The following is a 24,158-nucleotide window of genomic DNA, read 5'->3' on the forward strand; positions in this document are numbered from 1 at the left end:
GTGGTGACTTTTTAAGATCCCTTGTACAATGCAATATGATAGTCAATGACAACACATATACTATTGTTATACTATAACAATATACTATATTGTTATACTATAATAAATAAATTAGGTGCCAATTGTTGGCTGTTACAGGTATCTTGTCGGAATACCTGTGAGAATCCTGAAAATTTATACGACAGGACAGTACTTATAATACAGTTACATAAATACTTTTCACATAGCAATAATCAGGCATTTATCACAAATTAAAATAATGAGGATACTGCTGAAATTGAGGATAAAACACCTAAATTTCATGCATATTGGTCTCCATGGTTTAAGCACCCCAAAATGCACGGTACAAGTGTAAATGAAAATGTTTCTTTGTATTACTGTCCGCTGTTGTTGTTATTTTATTGTTTTGATGTGGGTTACTTGCTAAGATTGATATAAGGCATTCTGTTTCTTTTTCTTTCTTTTCTATTGATTGTATTTTATAATTGAAGAATTTTAGCTTTCCCAAAATCAGCCATTCACCCAATAATCTCCCATCCAACAGTGCCTATGTTTTTTTTAAACATTTATTTATTGGGGTTCAAGTATAAATACAAATGGTAATCATACAAAAAAATAATTGCTATATAAGGTCTATTGCATGAAGGGCAAAGGATCCCACAGTAAAAAAATAAAAATAAAAAAAACCTGTTACAGATTGACTATCAAAAATCCGGCAACCTCGGGGCCTGAAGAGTGCTAGATTTTAGAAAATCACAGGTTTTTTTTTTTTATACTTACCTCTAAATACACTATTCTTCCTTTCGCAGCACTACGGACATCTGGTACAGTTCCATGTAGCAGGCAGCAGAGACATCTTAGGATGTATTTAGTTTAGCAAGCAGGTGTTTCTGCAGAACAGCGCCAAAACATTAGTGGCCAAACAGTGTAGTGCAATCCCTGTATTGAATATGCAATCTGAAATTCATGTCGGGAAACTGAAGTAAACAGATTATCGATGGCCAGATTTTCGATTTTCAACCTCTATAAACGAGATAAAAAATGTCATCAGAAACAAATATAACAAACTGTTATCTTTCAAGCTTTAGAACTCTGCCTACATAGTTTTTATCTGGCAGATGCACCAGGAGAGATGGCCCAACACTGCTGAAAGAAACACAAAGAAAAAAAAGTAAAAGGAGTTTGCTATGCATTTTTAGTGCTGATGTCATTTGCCAGTGCTACAGCTAGTAGTGGGGGACAAAGAACCTTGGTACTGTACACCAATGTAGGAATGAAATCAATGTTAAGTTAATCCTTCTCTCATTGCCATTATTATAAGTGCTTCTCTAACTGTGTCAAAAACAGCAGTCAGATTACTGCATAAGTGTGCACATTTCTGTGGATGGAAACCTAGATAGACAAGAGACTATTTGAACATGTATGTGCATTGGCATGCATGTACAGTTCATCACAACATAACATGTAAAAAATATCTGTGCAGAGGACGTGGCTAGCCATGGAACCAAGCACACACAGCTTCTGAGCACTCTCGTCAGCCAGAGGCTAAATCACAGAAAGCACGTTGGGACCAGGGTCGGTACATGAATGCCCGCACCCCGTAAATCCTCAGTTACCCATACCAAACTGTCAGCCGTCTTCGGATCTGTGGCTCTACTTCGCAGGGGCCAGGGCTATAACTGGGAACCCAGCTACATCCAAGATGGTGGTGCCCATAGCTTCTAATAAAGCTGCAGGCACGTGTTCTGTAGCCCAGGGCCCTGGTTTTTATGGATACAGTGACAAACCGGACAGAATTATGGCCAGTTTACTATGAGCACATATCACCCATATCCCAAAAGAGGGTAAAGACCACACCAGGTGTGCTAATGTTAGCCAAATCTCACTTGTAAACTGCAATCTAAAACTTTTTGCAAACATTTTAGCTAACAGACTGACCTCCCATACCTTCCATACACCTAGACCAAAAATGCCAGACATAACACCATTTAGTTAATGTTTTGTAGACATCCTTTTTTTTATTACAAATCCAGTGACTTTGCTACCCAATCTGATGGAGGCTTTGAGAGAATTCTAAACTTCTTTCAAACTACACCATAAATTTTGATAAATCCAAAGCTCCCCGCCTAAATATACTTTTGCTGATGCCGAAGCAGAAGCATTATGGGATAAATTCACTTTTAAATGGGCATCAAAGCAGATCAATTATTTAGGGACCCATATTACCCTGGCCCCCAAAAATTATTCAAAGCCAACTTTGTACCACGTTTACTTTTTTTTTTCTTATTCCTCCCCATAGTAATCCCCTCTTCCTAAATGTGAAGATTGCAAACAGAATTCACAAATTTTGTCTAAGCAGGTTCTTGTGCTCGCATTATTATTCATTATTTCATTCATTATTTGGTTCAATGTAAATAAAAGAGTTATAAAAAAAAAAAGTTGTTCAAGTGGTTTAAAAAAACCTGAATCTTACATTGACTCCTTGATGAGGGCTTACTGTATGCTTTTGTGTGACCTGTAATCTCTGATCTTGAATGTGTGTCTGATTTTTTGTACTGACTGCTGATTGCTACATAATTCTATAACCAGGCATATCCTTGATACATTACTAGGTATATTACAGGGTATTATTATGTATAAAGGAGTAGTTACACACTACTGCACTCTGTACCGTGTAAATGAACTATTCCTCACCACTCTGCCCTTATTGTATAAAGTTACCACTGCACTATGCTGTATGTTACAAATTTCTGAGCCCTGCACTCTGTACTCTATGCTGTATGTTACATACTCCTATCAAGGTGTTTATTATCTGTGACTGGTTGCTAAATAGTCCCCAACCATATTGATATTCACTGTGCTGAAAGCAATTGTAAAAGAAAAGTTTCATTTTTATTTTTGAAAAAGCTTTAAATAAATATAAACAATACTTTTATGTAATATTTTCAATAAACGTCTACTGAAGATTTTAACATTGCTAGGAATTTTGATGAAGGTTTCTCTAATTAAATCAAATCTTTTGTTCTTTTTTCTTTGACATTTTGTTTATAACATATCATGCCCTGTGATTTATTTTTAAACATGACTTTGACAGCTTTGAAGTTTCCATAGCAACTTAAGTATTGTTCATTAGTGCTAAAATGTATCAAAAGCATAGAACTGGATTGTATTTAAATATTTTACTTTCACTTTAACTTACCTGCCTACCGACCTACCTATCCTCTCTTCTTTCTTTCCGGAGTGGTGTCTAATATTTCTACAGCCAATGGTTTTTTTCTTTGGTTTACATTTGGTCTACTGTGTACAATAACACTGGTGAACCATTTTGAACAACTTTTTTGTTGACTTTGTTTTATTCTATCAAATCAGGTTTTTTCTACCGCCTATATTTGCTTGTGTGCACATGAACCTGGGTCTGATGAAGCAGTTCGTTAAAGCTTTGCCAACTGAAGAAGACTGTTCCAAGTACCTCATTTTGGCATTTCCTAGCCTGTCATTTGAAAATATAAAGACCGGTGTGTTTGATGGTCCACAGATTCGGCAGCTCATCAAAGATGAACATTTCATCAGGACAATGTCAGTAGTTGAAAAGAATGCTTGGTTATCATTCAAAGCCATTGTCAAGGACTTTCTTGGAAACACACGAGCAAATAATTACACAGAAATTGTCCAGAAACTCTTGGAGGGCTACAAAATGCTTGGTTGCAATATGAGCATCAAGGTGCATTTTCTGCATAGCCACCTTTCTAACTTCTCGGAAAACCTTGGTGCAGTCAGTGATGAGCAAGGTGAATGATTCCACCAAGATTTGAAGGTCATGGAAGGAGGATATCAGGGTGGATGGGATGTACATATGATGGCTGACTATTGTTGGAGCATCCGGCAGGATTGTCCTAACACTGAACACTCCAGGAAAAGCTATAAGCGTAAAATTTTACTTTAACCGCTTACCCAATTAATTTTTAAATGTTTTACTGTAAAGCAAATGTCATAGAGTACCAATAAATCCTTTTTATGAACAAAAGAAACGTAAATAAACAGTACATCCAAGTAAATATTTAATTGCTTTTGAATGTATGTAAAATTTGTATCAAGGGTACCCTGTATTGTAAAAACTGGATGTGATAGCAAAAAACTGGGGTCATTTCTGGATTCACCACCCAAAAATTAGTAAAAAAAGGTGTATGATCTAACTCAACATAAAATGTGTTCCCCAGTGTAATAAATCCCCTTTTTCGTAAGGATGACATCTTTTTTGGTGTACTGGTACCACTGCCTACTACTATTTTGTGAACTGTTACTATGCTGTCACTGTTACTATTTTATTTACCACGTTTGTATTTAAACAGTAAACTAGATGGATAACAAGGAAGAATTTAGAATAGCATATTTCCTGCAAGCAGCGTTTGCATTCTTTATTTAGAGAAATGGTGGTATTTATGAAGCTGTGCATTTGAGTTAGCCAACAATTCTAAAGTCCTACCAAAACCATACAATAGCCTGCAAACACAGTAATTTTTTTCATTTGGATATTGATGTCAGACATGTAAAACAGGAACATAAGTTTAGAATAATTAGCAAATGCCAACAAATTTAGGAAGCTTGAATCCTTTTACTTTAAAGTAAACAAGTAACAATGTGGGTTAATTTAGTAAAATAAAATAAAACAAGAACAAAAATAATTATAATAAAAAAGATTTTGCTTGCACACACAGTGTTCTCCTATTTACTATGCTAAGTAAAACATTTAAAAAGTGAGCATGCCTATTTCTTTATTAAATAAACCCCACTTCCTCATAGGAAAGACAAAGGCTATGTGTGGGAAAGACACACTGTCCCTTTCCCAAAGTTCTATAATGGTAACCTTCAGCACCAGATGGGAGGCTCAATGTCCTTTTTAACAGACGTGTTTAAGGTTCCCTTTAACTCCATCTGCTTGTGTAAGTTGCTGTTAGCACAGACTCAATTTACACATGTAATGTAGCTGGATACATTTTCAGAGACAACAATTTAAATAAGCAAATAGAATTCTGACATTTCTGAACAAAAGAAAACATTCAAGCTTTGTTTGCAAGATAACACGTACAAATTATTCACTGAATGGTGATATTTAAAGATACAAAAATATTTTTTTACATTTAGCCATTGCCGACAAATTGGTGCTGAATTTCTTAGTTCCACACTTTTATGAGCAGATAGGAATACAAAAACATACAATTTCATATAACACATTCATCTAAACCGGTTATATTTGGACCAACCCAAGCATTAGACGCACTTTGGGCGTGTGTTGATCAGCTAATGCAAGTTAGTTTTGATATTGAATTTTGTGATGCTTTTGAGATTATCAGAATGTATTGACTGGTACTTTTGACCTGCAGTAGTCATCCTTATGGCTGGAAGTTAATATGATCTTCCACCAGTCCATGCATCAGTGGTTGAAGTTGTTGCTATTTGCTGCACATATGATGTGGAACATTGGGTTGCTCCATAGCATCGAGGTTTAAAGGTCAGATGGAAGTGTAACCCGGTGATCTTCAACCAAGGCCCAAACAAACTATTCCTAATCGTTCTGTTATGATAGTGCACAATAATTTTTTAAACTTAACAGTGTGTGACTGTAATCCAGACAAGGTGGGATGATAAAGACCCACCAAGCTGATCCTGCTTACCTTGTGAGAGTTCAGCCCTAATGTGTTCAGGTAAAACTCTATGGGCAAATGGTAGATAGGATATACGTATTTTATTGCTTATAGCTTTTGGTGATTCATTAGTTAAGGTAACTGAGTTACCTGTGTGACTATAAGTTATGTTACTGACATTAATTAGAATTGAAGAAGTGGCTTGGATAAGCTGTGAAACATCTTCAACATTACAGAACAAGCCCAGGTAAGTGTGACTAAGTGCTACTAGCTGCTATTTAATAACCTTTACTTTACTTGCTAAAAGAATTTGCAAGAAATACGTCCTTCTCGAGTGTCAAATCTCAGAAAATCATAGCAATTATAAAGCAAGCCATATCTGATGACACAGGGGAATACTTTAATTCTGCTGGTGTTAGCAGATAAATTTATGTAGCTTCTCAGTCTGTTTGTCCTGATATGTGATATTATGAGTTAGGCATTTGATCTCTTTCTGTCCTTGTCTTTCCATACAGCAAGGCTGTGAAGGAAGCTCTGCAATGAATCAAGACAGTATTGCAATGTATGTTAACCAAGAATCCCTTTTTTGCTTGCTCGAAACATGTAAGGGCAGTGTGCAGAAGGTTAATATAGAATTTGCAGTGCTAATGTCACACTTACCTCTTCCTCACTGAAGCGCTGACGTCTCTCTTCTGCGCATGCAGGCCGTACTGATGCTGGGCGTGCCTCCGTTTTCAAGCTTTATCAATTCCGTCCAATCCGCTGGTCAATCAGAAAATTGCCTCTTGATCAGCGCTGGCTATTTAACTAGCTCCCACACTGCACTCAGTGTTCGTGCAATGTGTCTCCATTGTGCCAAGCCCTTAGTTTTGTTGAGCTAGTTCCTGTTCACCTGGTGCCTAAGTCAGTGTTTTATCTGTCCAGTTCCTGCATTTACCCCTTGTTGTCCAGTCTGTGGGCTCCCAGCCCACTTCTCAGTGCTGTTCCAGTGTTCCTGTCTGTCTGTGGATATCCCTGCATCACCTGTGCCTCCTGTTGCTTCCAGCGTTTCCTGTGTTCCCTGTGTCCGTAGTGGCCCCTGTGTCACTAGTGTCTATTTCCTGGATCCCTGGTAATTGACCTCTGGCTTGTGACCTGACCTCTCTTGCTTGCTGCTTGCCTTGACCCCGGCCTTCCTCGACTATTGTTCTGCTTTGTGAATTGGTACCGCGTTTTGCCCACCTTGGTGTGCCTAAAGACCACAACCTGGCAGTAACCAGCAGCGCAACATCCTCAGCATCAGAGGCTCTGGAGAAGACCTGGTTACTGCTTAGACTCTGCGCCTTGGCCCTTCTCAGAGCTCACACCACCTCCGTGCAAGCCATAGCGCCCCCTTGTGGTCCTGTCTCTTCGTGTGTGTGACAGCTAAAAGGAACAAACGTGTAATACACAATAATAAAAATTGTATCTACTCTATGTGGTACAAAAATGCACTTTACAGATGTGTTTTGGTTTGCTGGTTGGTGACTCCAACAAATAGTCATAGAAAGGGAAGGAGACCCAAAAGGAAAACCCAAGATTGGAAGGTTTAGATATTTGCCAAGCCTTGAATTTTAGATTGGGTTAATAAGAGAAGGAAAACAGGCTTGTTGTACAAACTTAAATGAAGTAATAATGTTTTAATTTCATTAAGTGTCAGAAAAATAACACATATAGTAGGCTTGATATAAAATGACATCAGGCCCACTTCAAAAAACATGATATCAATTTTCATAAACATCAACGGTGTCTCGTTTTGCAACGAGTTTCACAAATATTCTTCATCGGGGATGTAGAGACAATACACTAAATACATCATAATAAACATAATCACAATTTGGCAGATTTTGGCAGTACACAATATATGATCATAATGTATGTGACTATAACATGAAACGTATAATATGATGGGTATGTTACTATTCGTAATAGTAGTGAGCTGTAGTGTGGAAATGGTGGAAAGTTTTTAAATTATTTACCTATAGTTGATATAGACTTACTTTGAATAATTACGTAACCAAAAAAAAAAAAAAAATTAAAAGGAGGTTAGATGGAATCTCTTCAGGTTGGAATTGAAGAAAAGCTGGCTAATGTCTCCCAAAATCTTAAATTTAGGCTACACATAATAGAAAGTTCCATTAGGAAGTAGCAAAAGACAAAAACTAAATATATATATGTAAGGTGAGATCACAATTGCATGTCACCACTTACTTGTAATATAGGGATCAGATGTTTATAAGTTTTTCATTTACTTAGTTGAAATATTTTGATGCTAGAATATACTAGACATTCCAAGTATAAGCATCTAAAATTGAAATAGAATAGATTGAGGGGATATATTAAAGGTTATTGTAAAATAGAAAATTGTGTGTTACTTTTTCTGACACTTAATGAAATGAAATTGAAACAGTATTACTTCATTAAATTTTGCACAACAAGCCTGTATTCCTTCTCTTATTTATCCGACTCCAACAAATATATTGAATGTTTGCCTTATGTTATATAGTTACATAGATTATAAAAAGACACAAAAAAAACAACATCTTTAATTTTATAGATTAGGACTCACCTTCCAAGTCTGCAAGATAATACATTGGATAAAATAGATTATAAATTAGAAATTATGGGTTCAGAGCTCTCTTCTCCTGTTTTACTAAAATGAATTTAAACTCTTCCCAGACTACCAGCCCCCTTTTTTCCTTTACAAGCTGCTCTGCCTCCTCTGTTACTTTTCCTGGAGGATTGGGCACCCATATATTGCATAGTTGTCCCTGACTAGGCCTAAATATCAGGATGGATCTGGTAAACTTGATAGCATTTCCTATTTTCAGGACTCCTTACTAGGCAGATAGGTAGATTTGGTTTCACATTCAGGTTTGGAAGTGTTGGGTGGCCCCTAAATGTTCTCTTTTACCCTTGGATCTTAGATCCTCACTACAGATTGAATGTTCAAATCTCCGCATCTTTAGTATATTTCCTAGTATTACATTTTACCTTCTGATTTTATGGAATCAGAAGGTAAGGTGTGATGACAAACTGTCCCAGTGGTATAGTTATTCTGTTGATCTACATTGGATGTCCCCTTCAGTGTGCTGTCAATGCCAGACTCAGCAGGGTACCTCTGGAAATGCTGCATATCTGATGGGATTATTTTGTCCTTCAAAAACTCTGGGACAACATTCTTCATATCTATGTTACATTTACACACCTATTTATCCCTAACACCACTAACTTTACTCTTCATGATACCAGCTATTAGGTCCACCAAGTGGAGCATGCTCCAACAATTCCTGATCGTAGTTACAATGATTATGCTTAGATAATGGAGACTGGTGACTCTCCCATCTCTTAGAGATTGGCTGGTAGAGCTAGAACATATCTAACACATGGAACAGTTGATAGTAGACCATGAAAATCAGGTAGATTGATACCTTCCTATGTGGTCAGCATAGACACATTTTTAGGCGTCCCCACAATTTCAAGCATTTCTATATTAGCCATCGCTTTTTATGGTTTTGGTTACTTGGCATAGCAGTGGATAGCCTTATTGTTCCTGCTCTTACTCTCCCTTTTCTTGAATTCTTTACCCCTTTTGCTTAACATTATTTCCTATTCCTTCCTCTTTCTCCCTTCCTTTGTCCTATTCCTTTCTTTCCACTCTTCTACCCCCATGTAGGGACGTTTTTTAATTATTTTTTAAAGAGCTTGGAGAGCTTTTTTAAATCAAATCCAGCGTTACCAAATCTTTCTTGGGAAAATTATAACACATGGTATGGTCCCTTAGTCTCCTATTCCAAATATTTTAGTGTACATCAAGTAGTCCTTAGGTAGAGAGATTTCTTCTAGTGTGTATTATTACTGAGTTTGGCTATTGAATCTTATTCTTTAGACCACATCCCATTAAATTCTTTATTTTTTCCCCTGTTTATTTTCTTTTTGGGCATATAAAGAACAGATTGAAACAATTATTTGAATTATTGAGTTCTTGAAAAATCTCTGTTTACCAGTAAGGGATTTATGTAGATAGACACAAAAAAGTCTTCTGTTCTATGTGATTTGGGTTGTGTCAAAGTGCCTGCAGTTTGATTTAATTCTTGCCCAGGGTTCTATTAAACTGACCTAAAAAAGGTTTTATGCATGCAATACATTTAAAGCGCACTACGTGCACTACAGCTCATCAACTTCTTACCTATGGGCATCTACAGCAAGCATTTATTTGCTCATATGCATAAAATGTGATATATTTACAGGAGCTGATGACCTATCTGAGCTCTGCACACATCAGGGTAAACATTTACTATGCACTAAGAAAAAGGGGAACTGGGTTTGGCTGATTGGAAAAGGGTAATTTTGTTGAATAAAATCTCCTTTTATAACCATTGTTCATTTTATAGATCATTTGCATATCTGTCTATTTTTTGGTTTGTATATTCAATATGGGCAAATGATCAATATTTTCCTGAGACAAAATTAATCAGGAAATATCTATCATTTAACCATCTTGCACTACTCAAAATTGATTTGATTTCAGCAGAAATCTAACCAAAAGTCAGAACCCAAGCCAGAACTACTAGTCAGAACTACTAGTTTTGTATTATTAGGCACAAAACTATGCATCTGCTGGTTGCCCTCAACTCCTGCCTTCTTACATACATAACAAGTATGCCTTTCCAGATCAATGTCTGATCAATTTATTAGTCAAAATCAACTTCACACTGTACCTGTCATATGCACCTCTCTTCTACACATGCCTGCAGTTCTGAGACTGAGAGCGCCTGCTCTTCCAGATTTAATCAGTATTGCCCCTCCCACGGGCCAATCAGAAAATATCCTCTAAATCAGCAGTCACCAACCGGTGGTCCGCGAGAAGATTTTGGTGGTCCATGGCTCTGGCTGGGGGCGCACCAGCCTGAACCGCGGACCATGTCTCCTGTATGGATCCCAGGGTCAGGGAAGTGGGTGGTTTGTGTCTCTGGACACAACCCACTAACTCTTTCATCGTAGGGAGAGTGGGCAGGTTCTGGTATCATGACATCACTAAAGTTGAAGTGTCTTCCCCCTTGAGTGACACCCGGCGTGGTCTGGAGCTGGTGAATTTAGTGGTTCGCCGGTTTGAAAAGGTTGGAGACCACTGCTCTAAATCACCCTTGGCTATTTAGCTAGTTCCGACACAGAACTTGTTTGTGCAACGTGTCTCCACTAGTGCCAAGCCCCTAGTTCTGTTGAGCTAGTTCCTGTACACCTGTTACTTAATTTAGTGTTTCCCCTGTCTAGCTTCGGTGTTAACCCCTTGTTTCACAGTCTGTTGTTTGCAGCCCATTCCCTTGTGCTGTTTCCGTGTTCCTCTCTGTCTGTGGATGTTCCTGTGTCACCTGTGCCTTCTATTGCTTTCAGTGTCTCCTGTGTTCCCTGTGTCTGCAGTGGCCCCTGTGTCACGGTGTCTTGTGATTTGGTACCATGTATAATCTTGCCCACCCTGGTGTGCCCAAGGACCGCAACCTGGTGGTAACCGGCACCACAACACCCTCACCACTAGAGGCTCTGGAGAGGACCTGCTTGCCGTTTAAACTCTGTGCCTTGGCCCCTCTCAGGGCTCACATTACTTTAATGCAAGCTGTATCACCCCCTAGTGGCTCTGTCTCCTCAAGCGTGACATCTTGTTTAGTAGATGGAGATAATGTTGGGGTGATTTTTATGTTCTGTTTAAATATTGTGCATAGCCAGAATTTTAAAAATAGAGAAACTGACCTCTTAAAAACCAAAACTGCACCTTATAAATGTTTGTCTTCTTAGATATATTAACAGTGGTAAATAAACACATGGGAATATTTTGCACATCAAAGATGTTATTTTTGTTCTACAATAAATTTTTATAATTAAACCCCACCCACTTTTCTTACTTTCTTTATACACATACAACAACACTTCAACAGTAAAACAGTACATAAATGTAAATCAAGTTAATATATTTGACTGTCCACTGTAAATGGAGTGCATTTAACAGAATATATGGCGACTTTACATTTTAGAGTGACTTCATATATGCTAAAGTGCTGAAAATGTAAATGCACTTCACAAATGTCACTAATATGCAGATTTTTGATCTTCCTGTAGTCAGGACTAATAAAAGTAAATATTCAAGGCTGTATCCAAGCATGAAAAATATTTACACAATTATTTCCATTTCTATGAACAACAATCTAAAATAGTATTTTATTATTAAGTATGCTACCAAAGAAAACTACATTTCTCCTCTGACAGTCAGTGTGATCAAGGATTTTATTAGTAACAACTGAACCTACTCATAATCTAAATGTTTGCTCTGATCACAAAGGGGCTAAAACACAACTATGGTGAAATGTGATGTCTAAAACAGAATAGATACATGCATTTTCAATGATTTCACTTTTATATATTTCAAACTGTGTTTATTTCTACATAATTTATTGTTTTGATGTATATAGTCTTCTGTCACGGGCATAATGATAATTGTGTGTCTTGAAGATATGAAGAGGGAAAGGTTTAATTCTTTTATTACCGTAACCTTCTAGACTGTGCTTTAACAGACTGTACAAAGCTTATTTGATCAGGGAGCTGCTACTCACACGATTATACTTGCTCTCACCTCAGCTGTCATGAACATTAAGCTTTCCCTCTGTCTGCTCTGGCTTTCACTACATAGTTCTGAGTTTCCAGCATTATTAGTGAACTGTGCAGAGCTTGACCTCCTCCTCTTCATATGACCTCCGACCTTAATATAAGAAAATCATTCAAGAATTTCTTACTTAAAAGCCTGACATTTTTTTCATTCCTTATAACATAATTAACCCAGTAAGGAAGTATTATACTTGCTTTTCAGTAAATTGAATTTTTACATTGATGCAACTACATAATGATGTAATTACATAATTTACCCAATAAAGAAGTAACCTACTTCCTTATTGGATTTGTTATGTCATAATGATTAATGGGAATAAACAATCCGGACTCACTAATAATAATACTAAGAAATCTCCCCTGATTTTCTTATGCTCTATCAGAGAGCATCAAGAAAATCAGCGGAGTTTTCTTAGTATTATTATTGGTGGGTCTGGATTGTTTATTGCTGTTCAAAAAAAAAACTTGCTGTTCAAACCCTTTTGGCTAATATCTCAGGAGAACATTACCATACCCTCCAGGAAACCTTTCCAAGCATGCTTCTTTCACAATGGCCTTTCACTTTATACCCAGTAGAGGTGAAGCTGTAATCCATAGTAGAATCCTGACATGAAAAGCATAAATTATTCTTCTGTCTTGGAATATATATGGCTTTAAGTGCATCTCCATTTAGAACCAGTCAGTGGAAAAAAAGACATAAGTATAAATAAAACCTGCCCTCTTTCATTCTCCGACTGCTTGACATACCTCTACATTTAGATGTATGTTCTAGAGAAACCAAACAAAAATTCTAGGCTGATGGGTCCTAAAGGTGGTTTAATCTGAGACTGTAGACCGGCTAACCAGCAGGCATTTTGGCATATTACCCCTTACATTCTCCTAAATTAAATCATTTGCCCATTAGACAGTCTCTCAATATTTTTTTAATTCTACAACATATACAAAAATGAGCAATTTCTTTTTTAATCTGTACCATGTCATTTATGCTAGTAAACACTACTGACAGATAAGGTTGCTGAATCTGATATACACTTACAGGCCATGTAAAATAAATTGCATTTCAACATCAAAGCCTTTAACGTCTCTTGTTGCTCCCCATAACAATTTGCAATTAAATTCTTGTGGCTTAATAGCTAGTCCAATAAAGGGAACCTGTCATGAAGCAAAAAAGCTGTTTAATGTAGCAGCTGTACCCTGTTTTATATGCTGCATGTTACTGTTGTATGCATACTTGGGTTGGGGGCGGCTGCTTCTATTATTATTATTTTTAGTATAAATTTCTCTCCCTCTTTAAAGTTCAAAATAGTACAGGAAAAACAAAGCTCTCAGTTTGCCCAGCATAGAAACCTGTAGAATATGCTTGCAAACATCATTGTAGTTAGGAATGTGCTTTATGAAGACTTATAGTCAAAATTCTCCACTTGATTAGTAATGTCAAAACTTGAGCTAAAATAACAAAATATAAACCCGTTAAATTTTAAATGAAAAGCAATAAATGAACAATAATGAAACTGACCATTCTCCCTTAATTGTTAAGTTACTAAAAAGTTAAAAGTTACTTAAAAGTTAGATTTTGATTTGTTTAGAAAATAATTGTATTTGTGGGTTAAAATTTTGGTCACACAAATATCAGTTGGTAATGTGTATGTATTATAGCTCTCTTTCTAAAATCTCCCAGCCATTTGAATTATTCTGCCATTGGCAACAATAGAGACAGGAAGCCCCCCCCTTCACACCAGAATTGCCTCTTTAAATCAGAGTTACCCCTTTTACACCAGAGCTTCTTCTTTAACATCAAGCTCCCCAACTATACAACTGATTCTTCTTATACATCAGAGACCCCCTTTATTTCAGAGCCCCCCTTTACATCAAAGCCTTCTGTTTACATCAGTATCCTACACTCACATCCGGAGCCCCCTGGACCTCTTTTAGGAGATCTTCTATTACTATTTTCCTTTGCTGGGCTCTGACAGGGCCAATATCTTTGTGCATAAGGGAGCTGTAGTAGTACTGTCAAAGCTCTACAAAACCCAAACAGGCTGCTCATGTGCATGTATATGACTAAACTGTCAAAAACAGACTGTGTAAGGGTGGAATATGGGCCTAACGTCCTGCAACCTGCAACCTAACCTATGCTCACAATGTGACACCATGCAGTTCAATTGGCATTTGCCAACGCCAGAACACCAGAATTGTCAGGCTCACCGTTGGCATGTCATTCTTTTTACAGATGAGTGCAGGTTCACACTAAGTACATTCACACTAAGTACATGTGACAGAAATAAAAGAGCCTGGAGATGTCTTGGTGAATGCTTTGCTGTCTATCATCCAGAATGACTGGTTTGGCAGTGATGTTTTGTATCATGGGAGGGCTGATCAGACTTTTATATGCTAGAGTAGGGGTAGGCAAACTTTTTGGCCCAGATTGGCTGGGCCAGTATCAGATGGATGCATGCGTGTATTAACTGGTATAAATTATATGTAAAAGCCATTACCTAAAAGCAACAAAAAATGTACGTTCAAATGACAAATTTCTTTGGGAACAGTGTTTTTGGTCACACTTTTTCGGCCAGTGGAAAATTTTGTACCAATATTTGACAGACCAGATAAAAAAGCCCAACCAGCTGTAGTTGCCTATGTCCGTGCTAGACTGATGTACCCTGACTATTGTTAGGTACCAGGATAAAATCCTCTGACCCATTGTCAGACCTTATGCTGGTGCAATGGCAGTTCCTCCTGGTGAAGGACAACTCACGGCCTAGCCAAAGTGTGTGGCAGTTTCCAGATTATGAAGGCATTGATGCCATTGACTGCTCCCCACGTTTCCTAGACCAGAATCCAATAGAGACCCTCTGGGACATGTGTATATCAGAGCATCCGACTCACAGACTGACCAAGACGTCACTGATGTACTGACCCAGGTGTTGGAAGAGATCCCCAATGTTACCATTTGTCGTTTCATCAGAAGCATACTCAGATGATGTTAGAATTGCATACAGACACATGGGGCCACATACACTACTGAGCCACATTATGAGTTGTTGGGATTAAATTCATGCAAACTCGATCATTTTGTTTTTTACTTTAATTTTTACTGTGGTTTTAAATTCAGCCCTTTGTAAGTTAATGATTTTGGTTTTTCCATCATTTTGTTCTCAATTCATTTTATAATGCATTTCAACAAAAATGTCCTTAAATATTTTTTGAGCAGTGTATAAATACAAGCAGAAAAAAAGATTTGCACAAGTCCTGAAATCACTTTCTGCATGCGTTTTTCTAATCAGTGGCTCAAAATGTAATAAAGCCAGAGGTAGTCATTACCTAACCTTTTCATAAGGAGGTTATCAATGATAGCCTCCATATTTATTTTAGTTTTCTGTAGCTAACCTCTGTCTTTAGTAATCCTAATGTATGCAGCTCTGTGAGATGTTGGATTGCTGACCCATTGAGGAAGTCTGTGAAATACTCAGTGTACTTTTTGGTGTACTTTAACACTGATATGACCAGTACTTTAACACTTTCAGTACTTTAACACTGATATGACCGCTGTAAAAAATATTTAGCAAAAGTGTTCTGCTAATAGGTTTCTGAAACTTTTCCCTGTATATTTGTGACCGACATAACCAGTTCATTTTTAGAATATGCTCCCTGGGCCCTAATAACAGTGCCTCTGGCTGTCCTGTTAGTTCTGTGCTATAACCAGGGCAGCTTGGTGCAGTGTACCCCTGCAGTCTTGCAATGCAGGATGTCAGCTGTATAGTACTGCAGTACAAAGCTGTGGGACATGGAGCTGCCTGCTCCCTGTCTCTCCCCCCTCCATTCCTGAACAGGATCTGCAAAAGAAAAGAGGAGGAGGGGGTATCTCAGCATTTTGGTGCAATTATTGCTGCGTTGATGCTGGGACCGACTGAAATATACCTGGGACAGTCCTTGAGTTCTGTAATAGCAAGATCAAAAAGGTAATTTTTTTTAACAATATTAACTATGGCCATTATAGACCTGCTGGTATCTACAACTCATTATGTTCCAATATATATTTTATATTAGGAGTTTTTTCTCCTCCTACTCCTACTTTTTGCAATGTTCTGATGATATGTAACTTTAATTCTCTGTTCCCTTCCAAGGGTTAATAAGAAAATAGCAAGTGCTTAGGCATGCACTTTACGGAGCTGACATTCTATAAATGTTGCCAGTGTTAATGTGGTAAATATAGTACTGTATCAGTTACCTGACATTACGTAAGCTTTCACCTGGTGCTGCATTGTTTGTGACTCTTGGTATACTTTGGGCACTTTTCAACTTTTCTGCTTTTTGTTACCCTAAAAAGTTTGTCATTATTGCATTAAATTCTTTTTTTTACTTTTATCTTCATCTTTAATTTTGTATGCATATTAGTATGAAATGCTACATTTTGTATGGTAAATATGAAGATATTGAAGGTCACAGAAAAGATCCATGACTGCATAAAATAATTTTAAGCTATAGTCTAATGCTTTAATAAGGGTATTGGAAAGCTGAGATAACATACATTATCCTCCTTATTTTACGATAAAGTGCAAAACATGATAAAATAATTCTGGTATACAGATGTGCACCACTCTTCACATATTCACAAAAGTGACATCACTTTTCTTCGTTATATTTTACAAAACAATATAGACTGATATTATTGTTTTGCATATGAAAGTCATAAATGAAAGAAATTCTCACAAAAGTTACATAATTGTCCCTCATGTGCTATGTTTTACAACAAATGACTACTCCTTATGCATAAATGATATTTCACAAGAGTGGCATCACTGTTCTGTACAAAGAAGATATATTTCACAAGTGACAATAATGCTCTTTGTATTTAGGCTTTATTTAAGGAATGTGATATCACTGATGTTTATACTGAGGTTATATTTTTCTACTCTTTTGGTTAACTTATGATTGTAGAAGAAATGTAATTTATCCTTACTTCTGGCTGTATTTTGCAGCATTAATATCCCTACTTTCTTATCTAAAGTATATATAAGGGTAACATCTCTGGTATATCTTCAGAAAAAGACCAATGTGTGGTTATGTTAACAAAGCTTTCAGAAGCCACTCCAAACTTGAAACGCTATTTACCCAAATGTTATGAGGACCTAAGGGGTTCAGTATTGTTTTCACTGACCTCGAACCGGGAAAACATATGCAGATAGAGGAAGTCATGATAATGTCCCAAGTCCTTATTTGTACAATTGTTCTGTGTCGGTGCACCAAAGCAAGACGGCCTGTAGAATAGCCAGGCAACTAACATTTTCAGAATTTAAGGTCACCAATCGCTCCTCTGAAGTTTATTTTATAGGATTTTTGTGTGCTAATGTCCGTTTAGTAATGTCCACTTATAGCAAGAGATTTCATTTCCTCTAATGTACTTTCATTTTCTTCCATCAGATGTGTGCTGGACATTCCTCAGGCTCATCAATGTTTTGTACTTTTTCTCTGGTTGTGCTTCTTCATTCAGTGCTTTCTGCTGACAGTGACAGAGGTCAAAGAAAAATAGTCCATGTTACTGGTGAGTGATTGGTGTTTACCAAACTTAAAAAAATGGGCATGTTCACATTGAAAGAAGCTATGTCACATAATTAAGTTTGAGATGGAAGACTTATATCTATGTACAGTAATTAACTTTTCATTGGGGTAGCCATACAGTACATTACATATGTGGGCTCACCTGCTTTCTGTGTTGTAGGGCTTTAGTCATGCTAAAATACTCATTCCTACAATGCAAAGAAAAGTTGATAAGTTTGCCATTGCACTAGCGTACATCTTATCTCGAAAGCTGTTGAGACTTCACAAGAGTTCTCCAAAAGTCAAGGGACTTGTGCGTAAATACAAAGTTTACACAGGAGGCCTTAAAGTGAATGTCCTAGCTAATGGAGTTTCAAAGTGAGAACTCGAAAGTTCTGTCTAGATTGCTTTATTGATAATACTACTAAAACACAAGTCAAAGTAGAATTTTAAGATAATATATATTTATTTGAATCTCAGTTTGTTTTTAATTTGGTCTTTTTCCTGTGTTTTTCATGTTTTTTTATTGATGAACGGTAACCACCATGGTCAGAGGATGAAACTGGTGAAGTTATTGTACAGACAGCACCAGGTGTAGTAACCACACATCGCGGGGGCACAATAATCCTTCCTTGCCGTTATCATTATGAACATTCTGGAGAGGAGACTGCACCAGTACGCATAAAATGGTCCAAGATAATTGAGCCTGCATCCTTCACTGATGTGTTTGTGGCCCTCGGCAAGGAAATGAGAGACTTTGGCTCCTACAAGGACAGGGTTTCCCTTCAGGAACATGATCCAGGAGATGCCTCATTGATCATTCGCAATGTTACCTTGGCAGATTATGGGAGGTATGAGTGTGAAGTGACCAATGAGCTTGAAGATGACACTGGTACTGTAAAACTTGATTTAGAAGGTAAAATTACTCACATGCTAAATACTATATTCCTTGAGATAAAAAAAGCTCATGTATGTTTCTAATTTTTAATGTTATATTTTATGCTTAGGAGTGATCTTCCCTTATTACCCACGCCTAGGACGATATCGCATGAACTTCCATGATGCTCAGCAGGCCTGCAAGGTACAGGATGGTATCCTTGCTTCTTATGACCAGCTTCATGAAGCTTGGCTTAATGGCCTTGACTGGTGCAATGCTGGTTGGTTGCAAGATGGTTCTGTGCAATACCCAATCTCCAAACCCAGAGAAGAATGTGGAAAAAAAGAAACCCCTACTGGAGTAAGGAACTATGGATACCGACACAAGGATGATGAGCGTTATGATGCCTTTTGTTTTACGTCAAATCTCAATGGTATAGTGAGACTCTGAGCAAAATAGTTATATATGTGTTTAAAAATAAGAGAGAGAGAAAAGTGTGTAACTCATTGCTTTATCAGTGTTTCGTTTGCCTACCCCAGGGGTTATATATCAAAAGAATAAAGAGAAAAGACTGGGGTTTTGAGTGGCTAAACTTTAAAATATATTTAGTATAAATGCTTATATGCTGTATGAGTAAGGTAATACAATATTTACAATGATGATATATTGAACAGGTAATATAGGGTTGGCTGTCCTGTGCGAAGACACAAAGGTGAATGCCAGGTTTACTAAACAAAAGCCACCTGACTAAATATTATTTGTAGGAATGATAATTGTCTCAATTTCGATCCATTTTGCCCATCGGGCTTCCTCAGGGAACATGTAGAGACTTTTCAAACAAATGTATATTAAAGCAAAGTAAAATTGGATGTTAAAGCAGTCACATATAATACAAGATTAGAAAATACTTAATGTTATATTAATACTATTGATGATATATTCACAATTGACAATACCTAAAGTATATAATGAATATTGGTGGTGATAGATAGTTTTAATAACTTAAATAATGCAAAAGAAAACATAGGGTACTTACAAGTTAGTTGAATGAGCAGGTAATACAGGCAACCAAACATAATTTTAATAGAGAATCAGAGACATACAATATGATGGTTCATTAGTCGTGTTGAAGCATTCCTTGAGATCTGAATTAGTTTTGGAATTACTCTAAAAGACAATCAGGTTTTAATATTGTAAGTAGTAATTTGAGGATAGTCCTGTTCAATTAAACACTAATCAGAAACAGAAGGTGTGAAGGTGGTAACTAATGCTGGTCAGATGACCTGCTTATTAGACTAACTTGTACATACCCTATGTTTTTTTGTACTTGTATATATTCATTATATACTTGTATTGGTAATTGTGAATATACTGTATCATCAAACGTATTAATATAACATTATGTTTTTTCTAATCTTGTATATTATATGTGACTGCTTAAACATCCAATTTTACTTTGCTTTATTATACAGTCATTTGAAAAGTCTCCACATATTCCCTGAAGAAGCCCGATGGGGGAAACGCGTCGGAATTGAGACAATTATCATTCCTTTGAATATTATTTAGTCAGGTGGCTTTTGTTTAGTAAACCTGGCAGTCTCCTTTGTGTCTTCACAAGGGAGAGCCAGCCCTTTATTACCTGTTCAATTTATCATCATTGTAAATATTGTATTACCTTACTCATATGGCATATAAGCATTCATACTAAATATATTTTGAAGTTTAGCCACTCAAAACCCCAGTTTTTATGTATGTGTTTAAATTAAAATGTCATCTTCCTTTGTTTTCCAGGTACACCTGATAAATAAGGGTATAAAAATGAGGATAAAAAAATCAGTTTGTATCCCTGTACAGGTTTTCTGAATTATTTATGTAAAAATGTTGGTTATTGCCACTTTGATATTAAATACCAACTTTCTGTAGGCAGCCACAGATGTGGGGTATTGGGGTCAGCAGCACATTTCTGTGGAATTGATACTGCAGTGGAAAGTACATTACTGCTGTATGAGGATTTTCTGCCATATGGCCAATTTCTCTTCATACGCCGTATGCTCTGGAACCTAAACAAAAAGCCACCAGAGGCCAGGAAGTTAGCCCCCTGGCTTTTTTTTCTGATAGTAGTTTGCCTGATAGCCTTATGAATAAATCATGGAGTTGTACTCTTCCATTGTTTGGATATAGTCAGTATTGTAAAAACAAATCTCTTCTTTCTATTTGCCAAGGTGAATCAGTTATTACTCCACCAAGCATTAGTTTTGCTTCATACATCTACCAGGCACATATATTAGCCTCCTTTAAAGTCAAGTTTGGGGCTAAAGATCCTTCAGATGGGCCCCTAAGCCACAGCCAGGGGCCTTTCTTTTTTAAGTTTAGCTATATGTTGTATGTTTTGTTTCCTGTTGCCCACCCCTCAGTTGGACTAATTTTGAGTCCTGTGTTCTTCAATGGACAATAAAGTTTTGTTTTTTTTCAAGAAATTTGTTTTCACAGTCTGTTGAGGAACACATATCACCACTACCCCCCATCTGTGACTATTTTTATCTACAGTATGCTGGCTCCTCATAAACGTGGCAGTGTAACCCCGTGACAAAATCCTGTGTCACTCAATCTGTCCTAATAAAATACTCATAATAAAACATACTATCCTAAAGAACTAAAATGATAAATAGAGATTTCATGTATAAATGTAGCTCCAAAACTATAAAAGAAACATTCAAAATCTCTGTAGAGACACAAGCAGATATACCAGTGGCTCAGGGATATAATGATCCAAACAATAAGATAAATATTTTTTACTGTTAGTACTTCTTTTTTGTATTTTTTTAGGTGTTTTAAATAAATCTCATCTACTTCACAAAGGGAACACAGCACTGTAGGGGACATGGGCCATATTCACCTTCATTCTGCTGCTTTTTCCTTTTTCCTAATTGGGTTGCAGTGTAGAGACCTGGTTGCAGAGTAAGACTAAAGATAACCATTTCCAACATGTAGACATCCTACAATGAACTTTAGATTGGTCCTTGTGACCATATGAACCCCTTTTATCCTAAATCCTTAAGCTTTTAAGTCCATTCCTAAGTCTGCTTATGGGTCCCTGACCAATGCCCAAGTCCGTGTTAAGCCCTTCCATGTAATTTTTTCGCCAGATGAAAAAACTCCTGGAATCCCAAGGGCTCTACTGGGACAAATTTAATTAAATAGAAATAAATTGTTTAGCTTGTTTTTCTTTATTACCTGTTTGTACAAAGTTATAAGTAACTCAGATATGTTATAGTAAACTTTAAAATGAATAATTGAAAATCTTTCTCCCTAGGTAAAGTTTACTTTCTGAAGACATATCATAAGATGAGCTTCCCAGAGGCCTCTAAAGCCTGTGAACGAAATGGGGACTCTGTAGCCAAAGTAGGCCAACTTTATGCTGCCTGGAAGCTGCAGCTTTTGGACAGGTGTGAAGCAGGATGGCTTGGTGATGGCAGTGTCCGCTACCCTATTGTGAACCCACGGACACGGTGCGGGGGTTCAGAACCTGGAGTGAGGAATCTAGGCTTTCCTAGTAAAAAGTACAAATTATTTGGGGTCTACTGTTTTAGAGGTAAAGAAGATAAAGAACAGAGTACAGAGAATAAAAAAATTAAAGAGGGAATCAACAAATGGAAATCTAGCCATGTGTAGATTGCATGATGATTTAGAATTGCATAAATTAATATACAGGATGCTATGTGAAAATCCATATGTGCTTATTTTTATCAACATGCAAACTTGTACATTGAAAGAAAGCATTTCCTTAAACAGATTATACATGATCATCATAGCTGGTGATGACTGTTAAAGGTAAGAGATTAATTGAAGGCTGTACAAGAAGAAAATGAAAGGCAGTGGAGACCTACAGATAAATTAAAATGATTGCATGTATTTTGAAAAAGAAAAATTCTGAGAAAGTGATGATACACATGCTGTATACAAAAAGACAGAGGTCAGTCTGACAATGCAATTTATTATGATGTGAGCTGTCCTTGGTGCTGAATCAGAATCCTATTACTGACTTCTACATATACTCATTCCATCCTCTATGTAAAATAATAATAGAAATATCAGTAGGATCATTTATCAATCATTTTGATGCAGCAGTGCAATACTAAAGCTATTCATTTGCTTTTAAAATGAATTTATCCAAATATATATATTTAATATATAAATATATATATATATAATAGTTTAGCATTATCAGTTTCCAATTGTCACTTTGTGCTTATATTTAATTTGTTTCACTCCTCTTTATATTTTATGTATCAATGTTACATAAACATTATGTAAAATATTACAATACCTACACATAGAGTGTGTTTATAGGAAACCTTTGTTGCTTTTATGTTTTACCCAAAGTGTTAACGAGTGGAGCAGTGGACAGTGGGAGCGCCAATAAGCATGTGCAAATTCTAGTTACAGGAAAATTCCTCGGAAATAAATGTGGGTTGCTTTATATTTATCATTCAGCAACAGTAAAGTTGTAATACCTTACATATAGAAACAAAAAGGTCCTGACCAATATCCAACAAGACTACAGTTCAGTGTTCTAAACAAGATGTGGTTGCACATACTAGCCAAGTTAATCAAATTGAAACATTTACTCTAATATATATATGCTAAACACATTTTAAATAATCACAGTCCTTAACCTTTTTGTACAATATACATACACTTTTTTGGATTACCGAGAATTGTGGGTTATTTAAGAAATACATCTACAAAAAAGAAAGCATTTCTAAAACACGCTGTTGCATGTTTATTAAAAAAAATACACAGTTATAGCTAATTTACAATAATAGTTAAAAGCAAAATATCACCATGTACAGTAACCTGCCTCTGCATTACATGTACAAGTGAAAAAGTCTTTTTTATGTGGTTGTATAAAATTGCTTGTACTACTTAAACAACTCCAGTGTAGTTGGATCTCATATGTAAAATTAGGTATATTTAGGTTTTGAAAAATTTTGAGGTTTTAAATGTATTTATGTGTCAGGATATTACACAGTTTCTTAGAGCATACAGTAAACTATAGCAAATGCATTTGATATTTATTTATAGTTAAAGATGTATGACCATACCAGAGGTGCATCTCTTAATTTGTACAGGCTTTTACATGAAATATTATTAGAAATAGTAATGTAAAAAAGCACAATAATAACCACTTTGTACAAAAAATTAACAAGAGATAAATAATAAATTAATATAGGGAAGAAATGAAAGCTTTTCCGAAAGTAAATCACATTCCAATATAAATTAAATTATAATGAAAACCAAGCACAAATAAGGATATGTGTAATGCTGGACTTTACATACAGAAATCCAATTATTAGAAGTACATCAGTATGAGCACACTATAAATGCTTGATATTTTTGGAAAGGGTTGTTAATGCATTTTAAGA

The 24,158-nt window shown here is 36.4% G+C and overlaps 1 protein-coding gene across 1 annotated transcript; it reads left to right on the forward strand.

Annotated features, from left to right (window-relative positions):
- The first annotated feature begins 15,029 nt into the window (after window positions 1-15,029).
- HAPLN4 (hyaluronan and proteoglycan link protein 4) lies at window positions 15,030-22,819 on the forward strand. The gene is made up of 5 exons (XM_072406787.1): window positions 15,030-15,180; window positions 17,809-17,859; window positions 18,409-18,771; window positions 18,863-19,165; window positions 22,046-22,819. The coding sequence occupies exons 1-5, from the start codon at window positions 15,030-15,032 to the stop codon at window positions 22,402-22,404; spliced, it is 1,227 nt and encodes a 408-aa protein (XP_072262888.1). The 3' UTR covers window positions 22,405-22,819.
- The last annotated feature ends 1,339 nt before the right edge of the window (window positions 22,820-24,158 follow it).

Source organism: Pyxicephalus adspersus, chromosome 3 (assembly GCF_032062135.1).
Source record: "Pyxicephalus adspersus chromosome 3, UCB_Pads_2.0, whole genome shotgun sequence".
Classification (NCBI taxonomy): domain Eukaryota; kingdom Metazoa; phylum Chordata; class Amphibia; order Anura; family Pyxicephalidae; genus Pyxicephalus; species Pyxicephalus adspersus.

Excerpts from the sequence above, each read along its gene's own strand:
- HAPLN4 (XM_072406787.1), top strand. The coding sequence starts at position 15,030 with ATGCTGGTGCAATGGCAGTTCCTCCTGGTGAAGGACAACTCACGGCCT. Across the intron at positions 17,860-18,408 it reads AAAAATAGTCCATGTTACTG|AGGATGAAACTGGTGAAGTT; the intron begins GTGAGTGATTGG and ends CACCATGGTCAG. Across the intron at positions 19,166-22,045 it reads TTTTACGTCAAATCTCAATG|GTAAAGTTTACTTTCTGAAG; the intron begins GTATAGTGAGAC and ends CTTTCTCCCTAG.